At 41.3% G+C, this 22,446-nt stretch overlaps 1 protein-coding gene across 1 annotated transcript in view; it reads left to right on the top strand.

Moving 5' to 3' along the window:
- PTPRM (protein tyrosine phosphatase receptor type M) overlaps window positions 1-22,446 on the top strand; it is a 423,056-nt gene that overhangs the window by 383,254 nt on the left and 17,356 nt on the right. The window contains exons 25-26 of the mRNA XM_088524079.1: window positions 7,632-7,729; window positions 19,158-19,274. Coding sequence (XP_088380205.1) covers window positions 7,632-7,729; window positions 19,158-19,274 — 215 coding nt within the window. The remainder of the gene's footprint in view (window positions 1-7,631; window positions 7,730-19,157; window positions 19,275-22,446) is intronic.

Here is a 22,446-nt window from a genome sequence, read left to right as displayed (position 1 = left end):
TGGAGCAAGGGCAGTTAAGATTATTCAGGAATGGCTAGGGAACTGGCAAATTGACAGCTGCATATTGCAGAGCCCGTTCAGTTCATTGCAATCCTACCTTGCATCTCCTGGAATGGTTAGACTGTGCCTCCAAGGGTCCTGGGCATCTTTTGTATATTCATGTGCATTTAATATGTAACAGTTCCTGTTACAGTGGAGCTCCACTCCGTGCCTGGGATTTCTGGATAGCACCATAACACAGACAAAATAGTGTACAGAGATTTATTTTCCACTTCATTACCTAGTTTTGTGAATTAAGTGATTTTAAAGTAATCAACTCTGTCCTTATTCAAATGATATATTTTGTCTGATTCTTTTTTTTATTTGAAATTATTTGGGAGCTTAGAATGGGGTACTGGAAGAGGCTAACAGTGGAATATTTGCATATATTTCATAAAACAATAGCACTGTGAGCCATCACTACTATACATTGCAAAGGCCAAATGTATTGTAAATTATTATTAATTGTATCAAATTAGAGGCCAAATGTTTTGTATTCTCTTTCTGTTTGTAAAAAGATGGATAATTTAGAGAACAGTGTTCTCCTTCATCCTGTGGAAGACCTAGTGCTGACTCCTACCATAATAAAGGAAGAGGTAGTGTAGAAGCCCAGCCAAAGCACTGGTCAATCCCTTGAGAGTTACAGATAAAATTTCTGCATGCACCTCAGTCACTTAGTCATCTAAGGCTCATGAACAGCTAGTGGGACTTGAAAGCACTTGGAAATTTTCATTTCGTGAAAGCCAGTTTTCACATACGCTGATGTGCAGTCTTGCTGATTGGCCAGCTTGGAGCAGGTGAGGTTTAGTTTGTGCCTGAAAACCAGCCAGTTATTATTCACTCTGCCGTCCTTGGCCAATAATGAGAGGAGGCTGTTTTTCCATAAGGAAGGATACAGCAGAAAGCACTTCTGCTTCCTGTGGCTGCTTTGGCCAGGATTTATCCCAGGAAAGCCTTTCAACTTGCTTTATAAGCAGTGTTTCCCTGAAATGTCAAGATAACAAGATTCGGTCAGATCTGTTTCTTCCTGGCAATCCATCTAAGGTTAGAAACCACAAAAAGCCCATTTTAAATTCATAGCTCAGCCCTGATTAACCTGCCCGAGTGTAGCTGAGGTGACCTGAGGTGGAATAATGTTGGTGCATGCTGTTTTCTATTTTTTCCATTGTCCTCCTTTGCAAGGGTACTACCTATCCCTCAAATATAGATAGTGTGTTCTTAAGCCTAGTTTAAAACTATTATTTTTATTCATGAATTCTATGATAATGTTCCAGTAGAATGGTCATCTATAAAATGGTGTTCCTGCTTACCCCATTGTGAGTTAATTGCAGCCTCTGCAAACTGGCACCTCTCTATTCCATCTCTGAATCCAGTTCTTTGGAGGAATCCATTAAAATAAGGTTTAAAAGTAATTGTTTTTTGGTTTTTGTTTTGCTTACCTGAACTGAGGCTAGCCATTGCCTCAGGCTTCTTTGCTTGAGCTGCCTGCTGGCTTAACATACTTAATGTGTAGCAACTTTGTGGAAAGCTCATCAGCAGCTTTGTTTATTTGTGTTTTCCTAAGGCAAGAGAGATTCCCAGGAAAGCTTTATCAGGAAGGTCAGCATAGCTGTATAATTACAATACAGCCCCGGTTAAGATTACATAATTATTAGCATGCTTAAGGCGAAAATGAGAATGTGCGTTTCATATACCATCGCAGTCTGTGTCAACATTATAAATCAAATGAAATAAAAGTCATAAAAGCCAGAATGTGTTTCTTCAGCTCATTATAGGGTTTTGTTTAATTTCATTTAGATTCTTTAGTGCACAAAACGTCTAGGGCTGGGATGTGCAGTAGCAACAAATAGCAGTTAATAGTGAATTATGGCACCTAGAAACCAGCGATTAATAAATAACCCTGAGGCTTTTATGGCCAAGCTCTGCTAGTACTAATGACTATTGCTTTTTGGTATGATAATTCTTACAGTGACAGGCCTATATGAAACTTCAGAGACAGTGAATAGGAGCATGGCACCGGGATGCATGTTGGCCTCTGTGCTGTCTCAGCTTGTCCTCTGACGTGCCAGGACTTTCATTAAAGCATTAGAAGCCCCCAGACTTTTTCATCTGAATCTTTTTCATTAAAAAAGATCATCATTTCATTTTTCCGTTGCTTTGTGGACACTTTAAGATATAAAAGATCTCAGACTTGAAAATTATCCAGTGTGGAGGTAAGCATGCATGGTGTCCCTGTAAAAATGCATTCCTGTGTAAGCCTTTAAGAAGATCTAAAGTCAATTTAAGTGTACTTTTAATGGTAGAAAAGTATCCAAATCTAATTTGAGAGGAATTATTGCAGAAAGATTGTGATCATTGCCCACATTTTTAGTTTTGCGAACTTACCCCCATGTAGGCAGTAAAATCTTCAGAATTCCCAGAAGGGTGAAGGACATGTAAATGCATATTAGCACATATGTTTAACAGGGATGTAGTAAAGAGAAAGGCTGGTCTCGACAAACAAGGCTATGAGCAACGGATCAGACTGAAACAAAACATCTTCCACTCAGAAACTAGGTGATTTGGGGAGGATGTGGATAAGCCTGCGTACAGCTTTACTGCTGTATAGCAGTAGCAATATGATTATAAAATAATCAGTGAGCTAACACTTTATCTTGGTAGTTGATGTGATTGTTTTGGGCAAATCCACACAAGATGTATCAGTTTTCTTTCTAATATGCTCACTATTTTAAATTGACTTAAGAGAAAAAGTGAAACCTAATCTTACACTCTTTATTCAACACTTAGTCACACAAATACATGTCGAGGTTTGTAGAGCTGCTGACCACTTGACATCCCAGTGAGATGAATGGGAGGCGCACTGAACTGAGCGCTTGAGAAAACCTGATCACTTAACAAAACGCTCGTAATTCCTGCGGATAAAAACTTGGCCATGGTGCCTCACTGAGTAGAGGAAAATGTATTTTAGTTCAGAGAGATGTTCCCTTGCCTGCAGTCAGTGAATTTTATAGCTAAGATAACATTTAACTGCAGTTTGCTACAAAAAAAAAAAAAAAAAAAACAGCAAATACCACATACTTGCAGATAATCAGATCACTGGGCTGGCAGAACGTTTGTAACCCTGTAATTTTGTTTCTTACTGTGGAATTCTCCATAAGTTATCCTGCTAACACATAGTTTATTGCATCTAAAGGATTAATTAGGGAAAGGAGCATTCTGGAAGTTCAAAATCAAATAGTTTGTAGTCTTTTCTTCTGATAATTGTTTTTGGTTTATTTATCTTCCTTCTAGTATGTCAGGTTCATTTTTAAAGGGACCATATGGAATAAAGAATAAGAGTTAAAATGGAGCACCCTCTTTGGAGGCATATTAGCTAGTTGTCTATGGAGTCCAGATCCTAGGCTGTCATAGGGCTCGTAATAAATTTTTCTTCGGTAAAAGGGAACACAGTTCCCTCTGATCCTGGAAACGTGCAGTAGCTGATAGGTGAAGGGATGTTTTATAACCCCTTCCTCTTACTGGATAGAAGCTAGTAGTGGATGGAAAGAGGTTTATTGTATTCGTTTCAAGATTCAACATTTTATTTTGCTGTTGAAGATTTAAGTGCGGCATCCTCTGCTTCTGTCAGTGTTGCTCCCGCCCAAGCACTATTCTTGGGGAGACTTTGGAGCTTCAAGCGATTCGTTTTCTGCACATTTCTACTTCTAATACCTGTCATTTCATATGGTCTCAGGTAGACCAAATATTATGTCTTCCAAAAGAAGATTTTAGAAGCTCTTTGTTCGCTGTTTAGGCTGTTTTCTTTTCTACTCATAGAGTTACCATTCCCAGTCTGAATAGATGCTAGGGACATTTCAGGATTCAGGATGTACTTGGTTCATTGTTTGCTTGCTCTCTTTCCTAGATCTGTGCATTTTTTTCCTGTATTCTGGGTTAGGTCACCGCTTTCAAATGGTTCCAATAGCTCAGTAGATATACCAGTTGTTAAAACTTGATCTTACAATAACAAGCAGAAATGGAGGATTTAGAAGGCTCTGTGCACAGAAACAGCTTCTTAAAGGTTTAAGCCATTTTTTTAAAACTGTGTGATTTTCCATTTCCTAATGTGTTTCTCCCAGGGCAGCAGCTAAGAGCCACTTGTAAATACAACGAATGATTGTGATATATTCAACTGATCATTTCTTTTAATTTTTTTTTCCAATGATGCATTTAATTAGGTTGGAGGATTACATTTTTCCCCCTTCTTTTCTTCTGCTTCGCACCTTCTGGTTGCAGTAGGCTGTTGATCTTTTTTTTTCACAGCAGAAACCTTTGATACCAACTAGTATGTTGTGTAGCTGGTGGGACATGCCACAGGCTTACTGGTAAGCAGCAAGGTGTCTTCTCTTCAGACCTTTCCTCCTGCAAGGGGGCAGCTGCTGAGATAAACCTTTTTGCCTGTTGGGCTCACATCTGTTACCTTGATTCCTAAACCAATTATAGGCTCTTTCTATCCCCACCATGAGTCTCTGGAATCAAATTGTTCAGCTCTTCATGACAATAAATCCTCCAGCCCTACCTAGCCTCTAATGCTTTTCAATCCTGGCTAGAGACAAGTGACAGAGTAATAATTTATTCATATGTCAGAAAATAATTTGAAAAATGTCAAGAAGAAAAGAAAAATGGGGTAGAAAAGAATTATTTTTCTGAGACTTTAAGGTGGGATTTTGGTTGCTTTTTAACTTTTAATGTCCTGAACGTGAAAGAAGTTTGGAGGCAAGCTGTAAGAGCTGGATAGGAAAAAAAAGACACTTTAAAATAGTGAAGGAAAGCAGAAAATACTGTCAAGCACTTTTAATTGTCATTATCATATCCTTTTAATTATCCTATCATATCCTAGTAAAATTGAGAAGAACATACTCAGCACTGCAAAACAGGGCATTTCTTATAGAAGAACATTTGGAATCAATCTTGAAAGACTTCTGAAATCTCAGCCTATTACTTTTTTTCTCGGGATTCCTTTTTGTCAAAGTTTACTATCTTTTTTTCTTTATAAAGAAAGACAAATTCAAAATCTTTAGGAAGGAAGTAGGGTTTACTATCTCTTGTGCTGTGATTTATGATTTCAGGATCTGAAACATAGGGATTTTTAAACCACAGTACAAATTATACTGACTGGGGAAATAAATTCAGGAAAAAATTGTTGCAGGTTATCCCAGAACTGTCCAAGAGAACTGACTGTTTCAAAATAGGGCCCAGCCATCTCGTAGCTCAGGTGAATCTCTAGGAAAGAAAATTGTCTGAAATGAATGAAGAAACTTGCTTACATTGGTGGTTTAGCTTCTCAAGAGTTTTGACATCTTCGAAGGGGAAGAAAACAGATCTGTGAAGATGGACAGTCTTCTATCACATTTCCTGCAGCTTTAACTAAAACATATTTGGATGAACAATCTTGAAACATCACATAATCCTATGGTGACAGCATACAGTGCAGCCATTTAGATTTTCTCCATGAAACCACGTCATATATCAGGATTCTTGATGCAAAGATACTGTTATTTTTTCTCCTTAATCAAGCTTAAATACCGTTGGTATGTCTCATGAACATGCAGGCTCCTTTAGAAGCATTGCTCTATGGAAAATTCTCCTTCTGTGATTGTGATGTTAGTTACATTATTTTAAGGGTGATAGGAGTGGCAATTTTGCTGACTAGTTGAGTTTGGAGAGGAAGGAAGGAGCTATACAGAATTAGTACTATACTGCAGCAAGTAAAATAGTTTCCTTTTACGAATAGGAGGGGTTGGACAAAGATCTATCTAAAGCTGTGTTGTGACTTTACTTGCTTGAAAAGAATCCTTATAAAGAAATCCCAGGTTTAACTTACACAAGTAAACTAAATAGATAATGTAATGTCCGTTAATTATCTTTCTGTAACATCTGAAAATGCACCTGGACAAATTCCGTGTAAAATATCCAAGACACATACATAAAAGTGAAATACTTACTGTAAGTTTCCAGATGGTGGATAGTGATTAGTGTCTGTCATATTTTAGAACAAAATTTCTCAAAAATGTCAGCTGTTTTGTGCTTTACATTTAACAAATGGTCTCCAGTTTTGAAATCGCACATGGAATCTACTGAGAGACCTCCTTGACATTTCTTGTGTTCTTACAGTTACAGTTATGTGTTGTTTTAAAATGCCTTTTCTCCTGGTACTAACGCAAGTAAACGAAAAGTTTACTGACTTTAGGGAGACCACTGAAATTAACTCATCCATAAGTGAAAGTAATGCAATTGCCAAGAATCAAAGTACATGTAGAAAACACAGGTAGAACTTTTAAACGATCTCTGCCTTTTTTCTTAAACATGAGTTCTAAGAAAGTTACTCCATAATTAGAATGTTTTTGGCCTGGCAAGTTGGGTTTGACTGGCTGGTGACGCAAATATTACATTGCTCGCAAAGAGTCTAACTTTCAGCGTGCAAGTTTTATTTTCAAAAGCAAGTTTTATTTTTCAATTTTTATATTTGAAACGAAAATGAAACTTATATTTTCAAGAGCTCAAAGGGTTCATCAATTGGACACTGCCCTAGTTTGTCACTTTAAGGCTTTTAATGATTTGAGAGTGTTGGGTTCTTCACTGGAGGAGAATTTAGGAGAATACATTTATTCGTTTGTCCTCCAATTAGTTCATTCATGACATTCTTCTAAGAAAGCAAGTAATTACTTACTACAGTGCAGCAGTTCAGTGATGGATTCACTGTGGATGTTGAGTTTATAGTAATTAATATTTTACATTTGTTCATTCTTTTTGGCTCAGTGATTGTAAACCAGTGGCTTTGGGGTGGCACACTGAACGTCGTGGAATATGTGATGACAGGCAAGTGGGGTTAGAATAGACAGGACCAGCGTATATGAGCATGATTTGATTATTCACAACATTTTACACTTCTGTCATTAAAATTTCTTGTGCTGCTGTGGGATCTATTCCCAAATTTAGCATAATGCTAGAGGAGACCATGTATTTTTGGCTACAAGAAGCCACAGCTTGTTCAGCGTCATTCTTAGGTAGTTTTGCAGGGGACATTGTTGTCATGTCATGCCAGGGTACTTTACCACTTTCCTTGCTTTTTTGCAGTATGATATAGTGCAGCAAAAAAACACATAACTTCTGTTTCACTTCAGGAAGAACAGTTTAGGAGTTGGGGTAATTTGATGGATAGTATATACTAAGAAAAATATTAGAAACCAGGAAAGGCCACGTAAACCATTGAGGCTCGTTTCATTCCAAATATACCTTGCCTAGGTTATCATCCAATTGTTACAAGAAAGAGTAATGTTATCCATTTTTTATAATTTGCCTTCTGGGTATTAGGGAGATAAATGCCTAAATGTTAAAGAGAACTAACTTTCCTTCAGAGTGCTGTTTCAGGGAGAAGATACTCAAATGCAGATAGGTGGGATGACAAGAAAAAAAATTGGCCCTGAATGAAAAATATGGTGATAATGATATGAATATGTGTGTACAGACACAGTTTCTCAGAGTTCCCTAGAGACAAGCTTCCAATCCTGAGGCTTTCAGAAAGTAACCTTTCCTTTGATTTATTGTTTTAGGACCAATGCAGGAGACAATATATGACTTCTGGAGGATGGTATGGCATGAAAACACAGCCAGCATCATCATGGTTACTAATCTTGTGGAAGTGGGAAGGGTAAGTGATTTTTGTTCCTAAAGAGATGAAAGGCTTCCAAGGTGTTTACTTTTGGAGATTAAATAGCAGACCAACAATATATACTGAGTATAGCACATAAAATATTTATGACTGCCTCTGCTAAGAGGATCATTATCAATTATTTTTAAACATGCCTTGAATTCCTGTCTTTGATAACATCAGCACAATGCCAAAGGCAACTGATAAAGCTGCATTATGTACAACACAGCCTGCAAAGGGAGCCAAAGAGGGAAAGTGCCATACCTTTGCATATATGTTAGTGATAGAGCTTCTCTTAAGGGAAACAAGGGAATTGTTACAGGAGTTTCAATTTTGGAATGAATCTGGATCAAATTTCTGGGGGGGGAAAAGGGGTAAACTGTGAAATTGCACTTTCTTCATGGTATGTTTCTGTAAACAACCTGTTTTACTTGTTTTTTCCTTCCTGTAACACCTCTGGCCTAAAACAGAAGGAAATTCCCCCCAAAAAACTTACCCTTTTGTGCACTGTATTTCTTGACCAGAAAGTCTTTATCACAAGATGAGTAGTAAAGAAAGCTTTAAGTATCTGGATGATACTTTACTTTGCTTAGTAACTTGGGCTGTACCTTGGTAACATGGTCTTTGCTTGATAGAGCTTCCACTCTTAGTCATTGTGGCTAATTTTGCAATCTGCAGGTGTTGAATGGAACCAGATTCTTTCTTTCTTTTTCTTTTTCTTTTTCTTTTTCTTTTTCTTTTTCTTTTTCTTTTTCTTTTTCTTTTTCTTTTTCTTTTTCTTTTTCTTTTTCCTTTTCTTTTTCTTTTTCTTTTTCTTTTTCTTTTTCTTTTTCTTTTTCGGTTTTGTTTCAACAATCAGTAACTGAGGCCTTTAATTTACTGCTTTGTCTATGCATTGGTTTTTCTCAACTGTCGTCTGGAAAGCTTTTTCAGGAAAATTCCTCTGGACTCTGGGCATCCAACTCCCAGCTGAAATAAAAAAAATAATACTGCTTTTATTATAACCACCACAATTATTGTAAATTTAAGTGTTGGAATAAGAAAGCAAGTACATGTATCTTGGTGTGAGCCACATGATTCTGAGGTGTGTTTTTAATTATATGCTGGTGGAGTGGCTGATATCCTTTGCCCTGTGACATTTTCATCAGGAGAGAGATTGCTGTTTATGTAGTGTGTGTCAAAATATGAGATCTTCTTTCTAACGCGTTTACTTTTACAGTCTCAATTTATTCTTATACATGTCTGTGGTCAATTGTTAATATAAATCCTATCATTTATACACCCGTGACCCAAGGAAGCCAACAGAGCAAAAGCTGGTGTTATTCTTAAATACCAAAAAGCTAGGATTTGTGACTGAAGTTAATGCTTGCTACAGGAACATATGTACGACTAACTGCGGAGACGAGGAAAGACCATAGAGGCCACTTCCAAAACAAGGAGGGTAGAAATGGTTGGGTGGTTTTGCATCGGTCCAAAACGTATCAGTAAGAACAGGAGACTCTTCAGGAATCGTCTTCACTAAAGCCTTATACAGATCCCCCCAGCCAGCAGCCGCGGTTCGTGCCACGCTGCAGGTTTCTTCAGGGTGCCAGAGCGCCAGCGGGACACGGGCCCGGAGTGCCAGCGGGACACGGACCCGCGGCTCCCTCGTCCCTGACAGTGGTAGAAACCACCACGTTCTCCCTCCCTCTGGAGGCCAACGCAGCTGGGATGCGAGAGGAGGAGTTAAAACGAGCTCTGAAGGGCAGTGAGCTGGCATGAGGCGCGGAGCAGCGGGGCGGCCACGGCCCCGTCCGTGCTCCCGTCACGTCCCGCTCGCGGGGCCGGAGCGGCAGCCAGGAGGATGCGGATGCTAACGCACCATCTGGCCCGCGCTCTGTGCCACCTGCATTAGCAGGGATTTTATTGGCCTTTCAGTAGTGCTCTGCAGGGCAAACCTTGCAACCTTCCTGACCTTCGGTGTTCCTATTTCTGCTGCTATTGCTAGTATAACATATGAATTTTTTTTTTAAATTTTGTTTTAACCCTCTTGCCCACTGTAGGTTTTCTTGTAGCCAGGAAAATTCCTTTACATTTTTAGAAAAGAGGAATATCTATTTAACATGTTTGCCGCACAACGCGTGTCCTTCATGAATTAATCATTGAGGGGGCGGATGTGTATTTGTTTACCAGGCCTGGCCGGCGAGTCATTAAATCCGTGCTAGGAGCTCACTTCTTGCCCTGGAGCATTATGCATGAGGGCTGCTTTAATTGCGGACGGAGGCAGCGCCACGAGGCTGTCCCTAACGCGAGCACCTGCTGCAGCCGCCTCGCTCCCTGCATTGCCCTCCAGCAGGGCCTGGCTGCATCTGCCAATATCTGTCATTATCTGAGGCACACTTGTCAAAGCCAGGCGTCCCTTCAAGCTCCCGCGTGTTCCAGCAAGGGACCCTTGTCAGTGTTGCTGGCACCTGCACACTGCTGCGCACCTGGTATTTAAATGGCACCGAAATGTGTTTTGATTGTTTCCTCTCTTTAATGAACCCACCTGAGGGACATTTAGCTCTTTCTGGAGTCGCCTGCTACCCAGGCGCTCGCACTGGCGCCGTTTGTGTGGAAATTTGGGGCTCGCTTGTGCTGTTAGGCTCATCCATCTGCCAGAAGTCTTATCACCAAATCTGCAGGGCTCCCTAAGGAGACTTTTGTACTGGTAATTTACGCTAATGATTTCTAAACATATTTAGTCAGTTTTATGAAGACCTCATTAGAATGTGACTGTTTATTAAAAATCTAAATGAGGTCCCGCAGTCATTTAGAAAAATCATTGCTGAATTCCATGAACGGTTCTTTCATAACAAATGATGAAGTGTTTTTTAACTTAAGTTTGGCCTAGGTTGACCTGAGAACTTTTGCCAAGAAAACACACAAAACAAATAAGCTGCCCTCGAGGCACACAGATAAGAAGTCTCTGTCCTCCTTTCGCTGGGGTTAACAACTTTCCACTCACAATGAAGTTTGCAAAAAGGAGATGACTATATTTAAAGGTATAAAACACATAAATTTTAGTGCAAGAGTCAGAATTCTGTCTCTATTGGCCAAATATTCTTGAAATATTTCAACGTTTGCACACGCTGAAAATATTTTTCCTCCTTAAAAATGTATGCTGGGACGACTGAGAATATAATCACTTGTGCCATCCAGCTGTCACCTCCGTCTTTGGTCTTGTTGGGCCGGTACTGATCCTTAGCTGGCAGAATCAAACTTGGCATGTCACATCATTTGTCATTAGATTCTGTCAGGAGTCGCTTCCTCTCCCACTCCTTGTTTTTGCTTCAGGCAGGAGGAATTTAGTAGTATCTGATTAATAAATGGCGAAATGTGCTGATGAAATTCAGTGAAGGTAGCTGATATATAAAATGCACTGCTAGGATACATGATCGTCTATCGTGCTTTTGATACAACAAAGTATTTAACAAAAAAAACGGAGATATAATTATGAAAAAAATAAAAGCTGATGCCACGAGCATAATAATTGCAGTAATTAGAGTTCTGCAATTATTATCAAAAATGAGAAAACAGCCGGTGCTAATAGTGTTAACGAGGACACAAAAGACCCTTTGCGTGAAAGCAGGCAAGTTTGGCTATGGCAGAGTAGATGTGGCCCAAGCAGGGGCACGAAGGCCAGTGGGAAATAGCCCCGAGCTACGTGAGGTTCCTCTGGGAGAGGAACGTGCGCGGGGTGAGTCTGGAGCAGCCTCAGGTGCAGCCACTTGGGCCTTGGGTGCTCTGCCTGTGCCACCTGGCTGCATGCCTCAGGGCCACACAGCATCACACAGACTGGCTGAGGTTGGAAGGGACCTCTGGAGATCATCTAGTCCAACCCTCCTGCTCCAGCAGGGACACCCAGAGCACATGGCACAGGGTGGCATCCAGGCGAGTTTGGAAGATCTCCAGAGAAGGAGACTCCACAACCTCTCTGGGCAGCCTGTTCCAGGGCTCTGTCACCCTCACAGGAAATAAGTTCTTCCTCACATGGAGATGGAGCTTCCTGGGTTTCGGCATTCCACAACATTTCAACAGGGCCATTTGTAAAGCAGATGCTAGAAATCTATTTCCTTAAAAAAGGCCAAACCCGGATCCAGATCTTCTTCAGACCCACCTGTTACAGACAGGCATTCAGCATCCAAGGAAAACCAAATAAAGCCCTGTCCAAAGACTTCATATTGAAAACGTACTAAAAGAAACAAATGAAAATTTCATAGGAAATTCCATCAGCATAACAACTACCTCTATATGAAATTTCCAACAGGCTTGCCACCTATTTTTAGAGGAAAAAAAAAAAACAGATATTTTGATGCAAACCTATTATGAAGCTCACGTTTACAAGTTTTGAGAATCTTCTGTGCAGGAAGAGCCCTCTAATAAATGAAGGTAAATTCAGCTCACCCTTTACAGAGATACTACAGAGGTGAAGCAGGACAACTCTTTAGCAAGCCTCACGAACAGCACATTTGTATTTAGTATAAATGGAAGAACACTCTATCTAATTGAAACTACCTCCAAATCTAATGAGCCAAATTACCTACACTGGAATTAGTTCAGGATATTGGCATTAGTGCTCCTTAGGAGATATGCCAAAGAGTTTGCAAGCACAAAGATGGTGACAAAGATTTTATTTTAAGCTTTCCTCTGGAAGCGAGAAACAACATTTTAGAGACAAGAGAGAAAAAGCTTGGTGCATTAAACCCTTCCCTATATCTAAGTAATTCTAATTTGGGCTTCTGAAAACTATAAATAGTGTTCTTCCCCATCTAGAGATAGTTTTATTCCTAATTGGGTTTATGCAGCAAGCCTTGAAACTACATTTATGTTACACATGCGATATGTTATATCCTGTCAGTTTGTTTTACTTTTGGTTTCAGTATAATTTGGGTATTTCTTGCTTGTTGCAGTATTTTACAGAATAAAAACAACAAAAGAAAAAAAAATCAGTAGTATAAAACTGCCATTAATCTTACAAGTCAGTGAATGGCAACATCCTCTTAGTAGTCAAAACAGATTTTAGCTTTCTAAACTTCTAACCAGAAATAACAAGTTGGCCTTGTTCCATTATGTGTAGCGAGGGAGGAATCCTTGGGGAAACAAACTGGCAGTTGTTCTTCAGGAAAGAGAAGGAAGGATTCTTTGTAATTGTTTAATAGAGATGTCCACAGATTAGCAGTATTCACACCATTGAACAGGACATCAACCTGCTTGACCTTAGCGTGTCCCATCTCGCTCACGGCAGACGGGCTTTCGTCTCTGAGGGTTTTGTGGCGTTCTCTTGCTTCCAGCAAATATAATGTTTCAGAGAACATTAATCAGTTGAGATGAACATCTTAATACTCACTAAGCCAGTGGAGATAATTCACTCTGCGGAGTAAATAAGAGAGGTTTAAGGATGCACAAGTACCTGGATACCCACGCTGGGCTGGCCACGATGCTGAAGGCGAGTGAAGGTGCAGTTTGCAGAGACATCCTCAGGTTCCTCTTGGAAAAGCCTGGGCTAGCAAGACTGTGTCAGTGCCGCAGGTCTGCTCTCCCCAGCAGCGTAGGGTGCTCAGTCTCTGCTTGTCTTTGGGAAGGAAGAAGGATCCTGGAGGCCCCCGCACAGTAGAGCAACGTGTGGGGCTCTCTAGCCCGTGAGCATCTGAGCGGGTTTTGGTGCCAGCAGCCGGCCGGCTGACCCAGCAGCGCTCTGGAGGTGAGCTAATGGCAGGATTTCGCTCTTGGAAGGGAAGCAAGTTTCCGTGTGCCTGCTGTTCTGCGCCGCGCAGGCACATCAGTCCCGTCGGCGCAGGATCCGAGCAGGATGCCCATGGTTTCACGGTCATTCAAGGGATTAGGACAGGCTTTGAGGAGCTCCAGCTAATCCCGTAACCTTCATAGCAGCCTTCCTCCTGGCATGGGACCACCCTTCTCAGTGGCCTTCCTCCCCCACTGGGGCTGCACTGCACTGCACTAAATCACAGCCTTTTTGAATAACCGCTGCCCAGATATAAGAAACGAAATAGAGGCAATCCAGATTCTTCTGTTGTACTTTCAATGGAGGCAGGAACACTGCAACAGCTTGAGCCCGGGTCACCTAAAGCAGTGCTCCTGTAATTTCTTTTTATGGTTGAAATATGCCTGAAGAGGCCACCTGGTAGATTTGGCCTGTCAGCTTCATTTTATCAGTTGATGGTGTGCCAGCAGCGTGTGTGATTGTTCAGAGGGATCACATCACCCTGAGCCCCTTGAGTGAAAAGCAGGTAGGATTTTGCTGCTACCAGACATGTTCAGAAAGCCAACTGTTCTGGGCAGAGGTTGAATCAGAGGGCGTCCCGCCGGCAGCCGAGGCCTGCGCTTCTGGATTGACCTTCCGGCTTCCCAAGGACACAGGGCAGCATGGGATGGAGCACGTGTCAGCTCTGAGCCATCCCCGGACGAAATCAGACTGAGCTAATAAAATTCACAGACATCTCTCTTGGTATGGGAGCAGTGCAGAGCAGAAAGACTGACGGTTGCCTTTATACGGATCATTCATCTGGTGGTGCCAAACAGAAGCTTAAAGGTGTATTTCTCAGTACTTTTCTCTTTTAGTAAAGTATAAAATGAGGTATAGATCAATTAACTCACTTGCTCAAAGGCAAAGAAAGAGAGTATCTTCTGAAAAATGGACTGGATTTTGTCTTCTGTCAGAGGCTGCTTTAGTAACTAATGAAATGTTTGTAAGCACAATATATTATTTGTTTCAGAAGTACTTAAATAAAAGTACTTTCTGTTATTGCATGTTCTTTTACTTCAAGTCAGTTGCATAAAAGTATATATTGATATCCTAGTTATACCTCTAAAACCTGTAAAAACTTTCAACTGGTGAGCTTAGCTGGCTTTATAATTTTACATCCTAGAGATTTCACTTCAAAATTTATGTCTGTCTTATCATCCTTACTTAGTTCAGGATTAATTTTAAATTAGGATATATAATACTGTTCTTCACTAACGACAATCCAGGCAGTGCATAGCCAGTTATATCACCCTTTAGTAAGAATATTTCAAAATCAAAGCAAATTGGACACTTTGAATAATCAGTGTTATTTAAACTGTTCTGTAGGAACTATAAAGTATATTTCACAGCCAGCTCACTTATTAACTCTGTAATATTCCTTCAATTCCAGACCTCTAAGGAAGTGAATTACTGTCCTGGCTTTCATGCTGCCTTTAGCTACATGTGCCACGTTGCCAAATGGCGACACGCACTGCTTCAGAAGTCACAATTTGTGTCCGGTAGCTACCTGCTTCCTGCATTGCTTGTTACTTTCCACTTTTGTTGTTAGTGCCTAGTCTCTCACTTTAGACTATTTGCTGGGGTTTTTTTTCTTTTTTTATGTGTGTGTGTTTTTCAGGGGGGCGGGAGGAAGTGGAGATAATCATCTCCAAATTGCTAAAATTATTATTAAAATAAGCATGTACGGAACAATTGGGCAGTGTACCTTGGAATGAATAGATTAAACCAGAGCATTTTCATTATGTCTCTGGCAGTCTCCCTTTTATCTCCTCATGTGATGAACATCTGTATTTTTTGGCAATATGCTAGGATATAAATGTGGGGTGTATCTGAACAAACTCTCAATTATAGTTCTGCTTAGATGAGATTTCAGAATTATGTTTTCTATTTTTTGGCTGATGTTTACGGTTATGATGGCAAGTGTGTGAAAAAGAACCACAATTCTAATGCATTTAATATTCAGTTCTAGATTCCTATACCTATTATTTAGCTAAACCTTCTGTTTGTAGGTTTATGGGTTTTGGAGGTTTTTGGTTTTTTTTTTTTTTTTTTGGTTTTTTTTTGGGGTGGGAGGTTGTAAAATACATACCAAATGTTTATGCAAAGGGAAAGAGATTCATCAAGACACAGTGGCTAAAGCTTTGCTATAAAGAAAAAGTGGACAAACATATGTGCCAGCAGTTTTTCTCATGCTAGATGAGTAAAACCATATTCTCTTTTGTTACAATTGCTTTTCCTTATACAAATAAAGGCCCTGATCCAATAAACATTTATAATTGTGATTACCATTTGCACTATTTAATTTACTTCCCTCTTTAAGACCCCTCTGTATTTATTTCAGAGGTCCTGGGGAAGATAAGAAATGGCTCTTTAAGCATTTGTTCAACTTTTGGCTCCCCAAAAGTCCACGGCGTTCCCGTGCATTAAGCTCGGCACGTGCAGCAGCGTTTCAGGACAGGAGCCAGGAGCAGGGGGAGGGAAAAAATGATGTTTTTTTTAAAAAAAAGTTTGTTTTTTTTCCTCCCAGTGAGTGAATCACTTGGTGCTGGTCTGCGGCTGCGGCCGCAGCTCTGGCACGGCTCCCAGGGCCCTTGCAGCCCCTATTGCGGGAGGGCGAGCTGTTGGGAAGTGGGGTTGTCTGGGCTGCGGCTGCTCAGCCCCAGCAGCTCCGGGACCCAAAACGCTCGTGCAAGGCAATGAGAAAGCCCCGGAGGGCCCGAGCCCGGCGAGGCGCCACAGGCTGTGACTGAATTATTCCACTGCATCATCATAAATAAGGTTTAAAGAAAGATGGGTGCAAATCTGGCGGTTGAGTCGAAAGAATGTGGGGACGACGCTCTGCTAAGCCGGTCTTTCCAAGTGTCCGTAGTTCTTAGTCGCAATCCAGCCTGTCTAGACCTACCAAGGGAGAAACGGGCACGTTTCCCTTCGAAGCTGAGCGATGCAGCCGAGCCAGTCAGAGCTCGCTGCGCCGCAGCCGTCGCTGCTGCTTCCCGGCTCGCGTGGCGCAGGGTCCACCTATGGAAAGGACCAGGCGGCAGGAAAGGGAAATGAGCTCCGGAGACGGGGCTGCTCCGGCGCTGTGAATTGCCTTATTCTGCACAGAGAGGCAAAACCTCCGCTTAGTCATAGGTAGGAAAAACCCGTTTCAGGGAGTTCCCAGCAGTGACTGCAAAGGGTGAGCTTGCTGGCAGGAGGCATCTGAGCAACGTGAATAGTCTGGGTTATTTTAACAATACAGCCTAAACAACGAGCCTTCTGTGTGTTTCGTGTGGCCTCTGCCAGTTTTTCTAATCCAAAAAAAGAGAAAATCTAAATAGCAACAACCAGCAAACTGTTTGCAGTTCTTCATGCTTTTGCCTTGGTTGTTCATTGCTCGCCATCAGCAGTGGGCATGGGAGATGGACTACAGGCTTGCTAGAGGTCCTGAGGGTTAGGCACCATCCAGATGCCTAAAGGACAGGACCCCCAAAGCTGGAGAGGGGCTCCAGGGTTGGTGCTGATGCTGGCAACCACCTCATCCCTGCTGTTGGCCCCCCAGCTCCCAGTCGGTGCAATAGCTGGGGGGAGAAGTTTTCACAAACTTGGCGCCTGGTCCTGGAGCGCTGAGGGGCCCCCCCTGTGGAAGAGGCTGTGGGACCTGTTGTTTGCAGATAGTCCTTAGGAAATGTTAAGGAAAACATAAAGAAGGGCTTCTCAGCCAGTGCTAACGCAGTTACTAGGTCTGCAGATGGGCATGGAGAAAGAAGTGAAATCTTGCTTAGACCTATGTGGACTTCCAGTCTGCTGTAGGAGCTTTTTCTCAGCCATACACACAGGAATAAGCTGTAAGGATGCTTGCATAGTTTTGTGGATGGGAGCCAGTCCCTAAGATGAAGGAAAGTCTCCTAGTATGGGCTCTGTTTTTCCAAACTCTCACTCAAATCTCGGTTCAGATTTAAGTCTTATCCTGCTAAAGAGCTTCCTTTGGTTCATAATTTGACGAGGTTTGTGACTTCTGAACAGTTGGCCATGCCCTGACAAATTCTTGGTTTCATCGACCAGCGTTACGTCTTGGTGTGGCAAGAGCTGCCTTCTGCCCAGGCGGAGGTTGATAGTGATCATCAGCTATTGCACAGGAAACAGCTTCTGAGGAAGATGTTTTCTTCTGCCTCACAGGACAAAGTTCAACTCTCTGCACAGTCCTGTATACATTAAACCTGGAGTTTGTATAAATAAATCTGTTGAATTTACACTTTTCAGTGTGTGCCCATATACATGTTTTTACCTCTTATGCAAGACTAGATGTAATAGTAATCCAAATATTTTGTCATGATAATGGATTTGAGAAGTATTCTTACAGTTTTGAAGTTTAATATATTTTTTAAATTAGTATCAATTTCCATTCAAAATTTGAAGTTTTTTTTTAATACGACCCATTTAAGTGTATGTTTAAGTAACTCAGTCTACTTATGTGTATGAAACAATCAACTTACAGTTTTCCTTTCAGTGGGATAATGGGAGAGAGAAAACATTTCACATAGCAGATGTGTAACAAATGCAGCTCCTAGCAGGTACGGCCCTACTGGACGATGGCCAGTTGCAGTGCTGATAGCAAAGCTATTCCTGTAATAGAGCAGAATAAAATGTGGCGACGCAATCAATGTTTTTAGCTTCTCCGCCCACCACCCTGTCCACACAGGCAGGAAGGAGGTGAGAAGTCTTAAGTATGTCTAGCTATCTGGATGCTAATATACAATCTCCTCAGCCATCCAGTTTAATAAAATAGCAGATTAATAGTGCATGCCTAAAACACTGTGAAGTCCATCGCACGTAGACCACACCAGAGCTCAGGAAATTTGAGAGAGTTTACAGGGCCCACCGTCGTTTTGTCCCTGTGTCTAGGGAAAAAAAAATAAATGTCAAGAAAGCCAAGCTCCAGAAACCTACAGAAGTTAGGAAGAGGGGAAGTCATCTCACCTCGCCTTAGCCACCTACAAGGCAAACAAGGCAGCTCCAGAGGGTGTGTGTCCTACCCACCGCAGCTGCAGCCGGGTGAGATGAGTCCCCTGTTTGGGATTGCCTCAGGGAAAGGTGTGAATGCCCCGCAGTAAAATGCGGCTCTTGACTTCAAGTGTTGGGCTTTGCCATTTGGCCTCTCCATAGGTTCTTGGAAAAGTTAATCTGAAAAAAAAGGATATTTTCTAACACTAAAGAAGATCCGTACTGCTCAAAAAGCACATTTTTATTTTAGAGGACAATAAGATATTTTAGAAACAAATCGATGAGTAGTGGTTGCAGGGGGGAAAAAAAAAAAGCTTCACATGGTAGTTTCTCCCACTGGTCACACCCTGAGCTGGAAAGCACAGGAAATGAACAGTTACTGTGACTGGCTTAGGCACAATATAAATATCCCTCGCGCTCGGTATAAATTTGCCTTTCTTTGCTAAATACAGCACAAATACTATCTGCAACTTGGAAATCTCCCTTAAAAAAAAAAAAAAAGAGCTCATGTCCTTTAAACGCAAGCCATTTGCACATGTAGGAGGTGTTTTGTGCATGATTGAGTTTTTAAACATAGATCACTGCAAAAAAAATAAAGGAGGGATTCAGCATGAGCCTTCTAAAATAAATGAATCTTAATTTCTTTTGTATTTTTAAAAGGTCAAATGCTGCAAATACTGGCCAGATGACACAGAGATATATAAAGACATTAAAGTTACCCTAATAGAAACAGAACTCCTGGCTGAATATGTGATTCGAACATTTGCAGTAGAAAAGGTAAGTTAAGAAAATTCGGTTTTCTCCATATAATGTTACCTGCCTGAGCAACTTATACACAAGTTCAACGTGGAAAACTTAAATTTGTTGACTGAAAGCCTGCTTTTTTGTAGCTTTTTTTGGGTTATCACCTGGCGCCCTCTTATGGCAGACTGCAATTTTCTTTAAGTGCAGGTGCTTTTTTTCCCCTTTGCTGTCACCACTGGCTGCTGCTCGAGTTAGAAGAAGAAATGGTCCTTGCCCAGGAGCAATCGCAGCCTCCCTCCCAGCCGTTACTTGCAAACCACCATCGTGCAGTTTCCCCGTGTCGTGCTGGCTGCAGTCATGTTGCCCCTGTACCCAAAGCTGCGGGCAGTGATGCTCGGGAGTCCAGCCCTGCAATCTGCTGGTGCTGCTGTGCAGTGACACTTCTGTGTAACAAACCTACCTTTCTTTTTCAAGCCAATGCCACTTTTAATAGGGAGTCTTCCTTTAGCTAGGGAGTTCCTACCCGCATATCATATTCCTGTTTATTAGAAAAATATGCCATTTATTTACTTTGATGTTTACCAGATCGCACATCTTTCTTAAGCATCTTATAATATACAAACAACAGAAAATAACGAACAAGGTACTTCCTTACTAAAAGTGAAAACAAGGTGAGTGTATTAATATTAGCTGAAGTATGTCAGGCTTTTTGTGCCACTTCAGGGGTTTTATTCAGAATTCTTGCCAAAGGACAGAAGTGTGTTAACTGTACGGATCAGCACTTAACCTGAGCTGCAAAGCAAAGGAAAAGGGCCTCTTTGGACACCAGAGGTTCCCAAATGTGCACTGAAATAATGTTCACTCAGCGTCTCCATGAGCAGACCTTCAACTAATTCTCTCAGAAAACAGCCTTTGATTTAGTAGCAATACCCATCACATACTGATTATTTCTAAAATGAGGTAGCATTCAGTTATGGTCTCAAAGAATGATCTTTTGCATCAAAGACTCCTGAACCGAAGCAAATAAAAACCCAGGTAAATGAAACCTCCAAAGAGGCCTCTGTGTACATACATATATCCATGATAACAAAGCAATTAGTCTTTTTTCCTCTTTCATTCTTCAGTCTAGTAGTTAAATATGCATGAATACAGCAACCTGAGTGCAATGATAATAAAATTATACAGCTGGAGTGATCTGAAATATTGTGGCGTGTATACCACCACATATATTGTTCTTTCGGTTCATTCAATCCTGTTGTTTCCTTCCATTTAGATATTTTTAATAAACAGATGAGAAATGTGGCTACACTTTGAAGTAGATGCAACACTGGTTGATTTCTATTCTGCAGATTTTAAGCCATGCTTTGATGTTAGCTTTCCACTTCTTAACGGGGAGTGGAAAAAAAAGACCTAGAGGATTTTACAGTTACTCATAACCAAACTGTCTTGAATAAGTGCATTAAAACAGATAAAGATAAAAGGCGCTAAACATTTTATTGCTTTAAAAAAATCTCCATCTGAAAAGATTTCGTTTAGACACTGTTTTTTTTTAGCAGTTGGTAGCTTTTCAGTAAGCCACTGAAAGCAGTGTCAGTGTAGTTTGAGTAAAGTGCCTTTGTTTTTACCCCATTTACCTTATTTTCTAGCTGCTCTGGTAGTACTGAAAGGTCAAGGCTGCACATCTCTTACACTTTAATTTTCTGAAGTTCAGGTTTCTGATCTGTTGGGACTGGTATTGCTCAGCATCTTCATCGACAACCTGCGTTACAAGACAGCCCCCACTCTAGAGGCTGCAGATAAGTGCAGTGTCGAAATGCTGAACACTGCAGCCTCAGTTCCACGGGGCCTGGAAATTCAGCCAGGCTTTCAACAAGGAGAAATGCAAAGCTCTGCACCTTGCCCTGTGCATCAGTACAGCCTGGGAACTGCCTGGTAGCTCCACCACCACCACCACTGACAGAGGACCTGGGGGTTACAGTCCACTCCAAATTGAGTGTGAGCCAACTGTGTCCTCCCACCTTCAACATTATGGCAATTCATAACATATCTCCTGATTGGTACAATTTGTCCTCATTCAGGACCCTCCCTACTGAAGGACATAGTAGGACTACAAGGAGAGGCTGGAGAGCTGGCCTTGTTGGCCCTGCAGAGAGGAGGAAGCAGAAGAGTGAGGGGGATCTAATGGCAACAACTGCTCCAAAGACATTTGCAAAGTCAGTGGTGCCGAATTCTTCTCCCTGGTGATGAATGGGGCCCAAAAGTTGGAGCTTAAGAGGCTTGTGCTGGGCATCAGTCCACTCTGAATAGGAGGTTGGACTGGAGCCCTCCAGAGGTCCCTTCTGACAGTCCTTTCTGTAACTCAACCTCGTTATGGATGATCATTCTCAAATCTGCCCTTAAAATAAAATTTGGAAGTTTTTATGTATGGGGATACATTCTTTGACCTTTTTTTAAATGATTATTTGGATATTTTTGAGGAGTAGGGGAATAAACTGAGAAAGTTGAACTGAAAGTTACACTCTGATCCTGGAAAACAGCTCCTAGATACTTTTCATTTTGTGTGCACGAGCAATTCTTTTAGAATTACAATATAACAGTTATCTGATAGTAACATACCACAGCACCACAAGTATTTGTAGGATTCGGGCTTAGATTTCTTAACATGCTAGGAATTGCTGGAAATGTGCACCATTTTTCTGTTTGTTTCAGCCAAAAGAAAAAGTGAAAAATACAGTCTTCAAGCTGAACATATGCTTTTATGATTCATGCAGTTGTGTTGCTATTTTGGGTTTGGAAACCAGCAGGGAGGCTACAGACATGAAAATCGTTCTTTTGTAGGTATAATAAGCAAATTCATTATAAAAGAACCCAATATGCAAAACCTTTTCTAAGTAGCGGCGTATGACCAACAATGATAGACAAAAATACAGTTAGCATGGTAGAGCATTTACAAGACCAGCCCCCAGCTCGCATGGGAAGGGTGCTCTGTGCAGCAGCCGGGCACGTTATTTTGGGGGCACACTTTGCGTTCTGCAAATTGCTTCATAATCCAGGCCCTTTACAGCATGAGGGATTTTGTGCTGGGCCTTCGTTTTAGCCCTGCACTTGTACAGTCGCAGCACCACGTTTTGGTGTTTTTGCGGTGTTTGTTTCTTGGGGGGGTTGTACTTGGGTGTCCCCACACACACACAGCTCTTTACCGAGT

The sequence above is a fragment of the Tinamus guttatus genome, unplaced genomic scaffold, assembly GCF_059628265.1.
Source record: "Tinamus guttatus ecotype Peru unplaced genomic scaffold, ASM5962826v1 Tinamus_guttatus_pri_ptg000203l, whole genome shotgun sequence".
Taxonomy (NCBI): domain Eukaryota; kingdom Metazoa; phylum Chordata; class Aves; order Tinamiformes; family Tinamidae; genus Tinamus; species Tinamus guttatus.
Note: the sequence above shows the minus strand (reverse complement) of the source record. Positions and strands in the feature narration are given on the sequence as shown.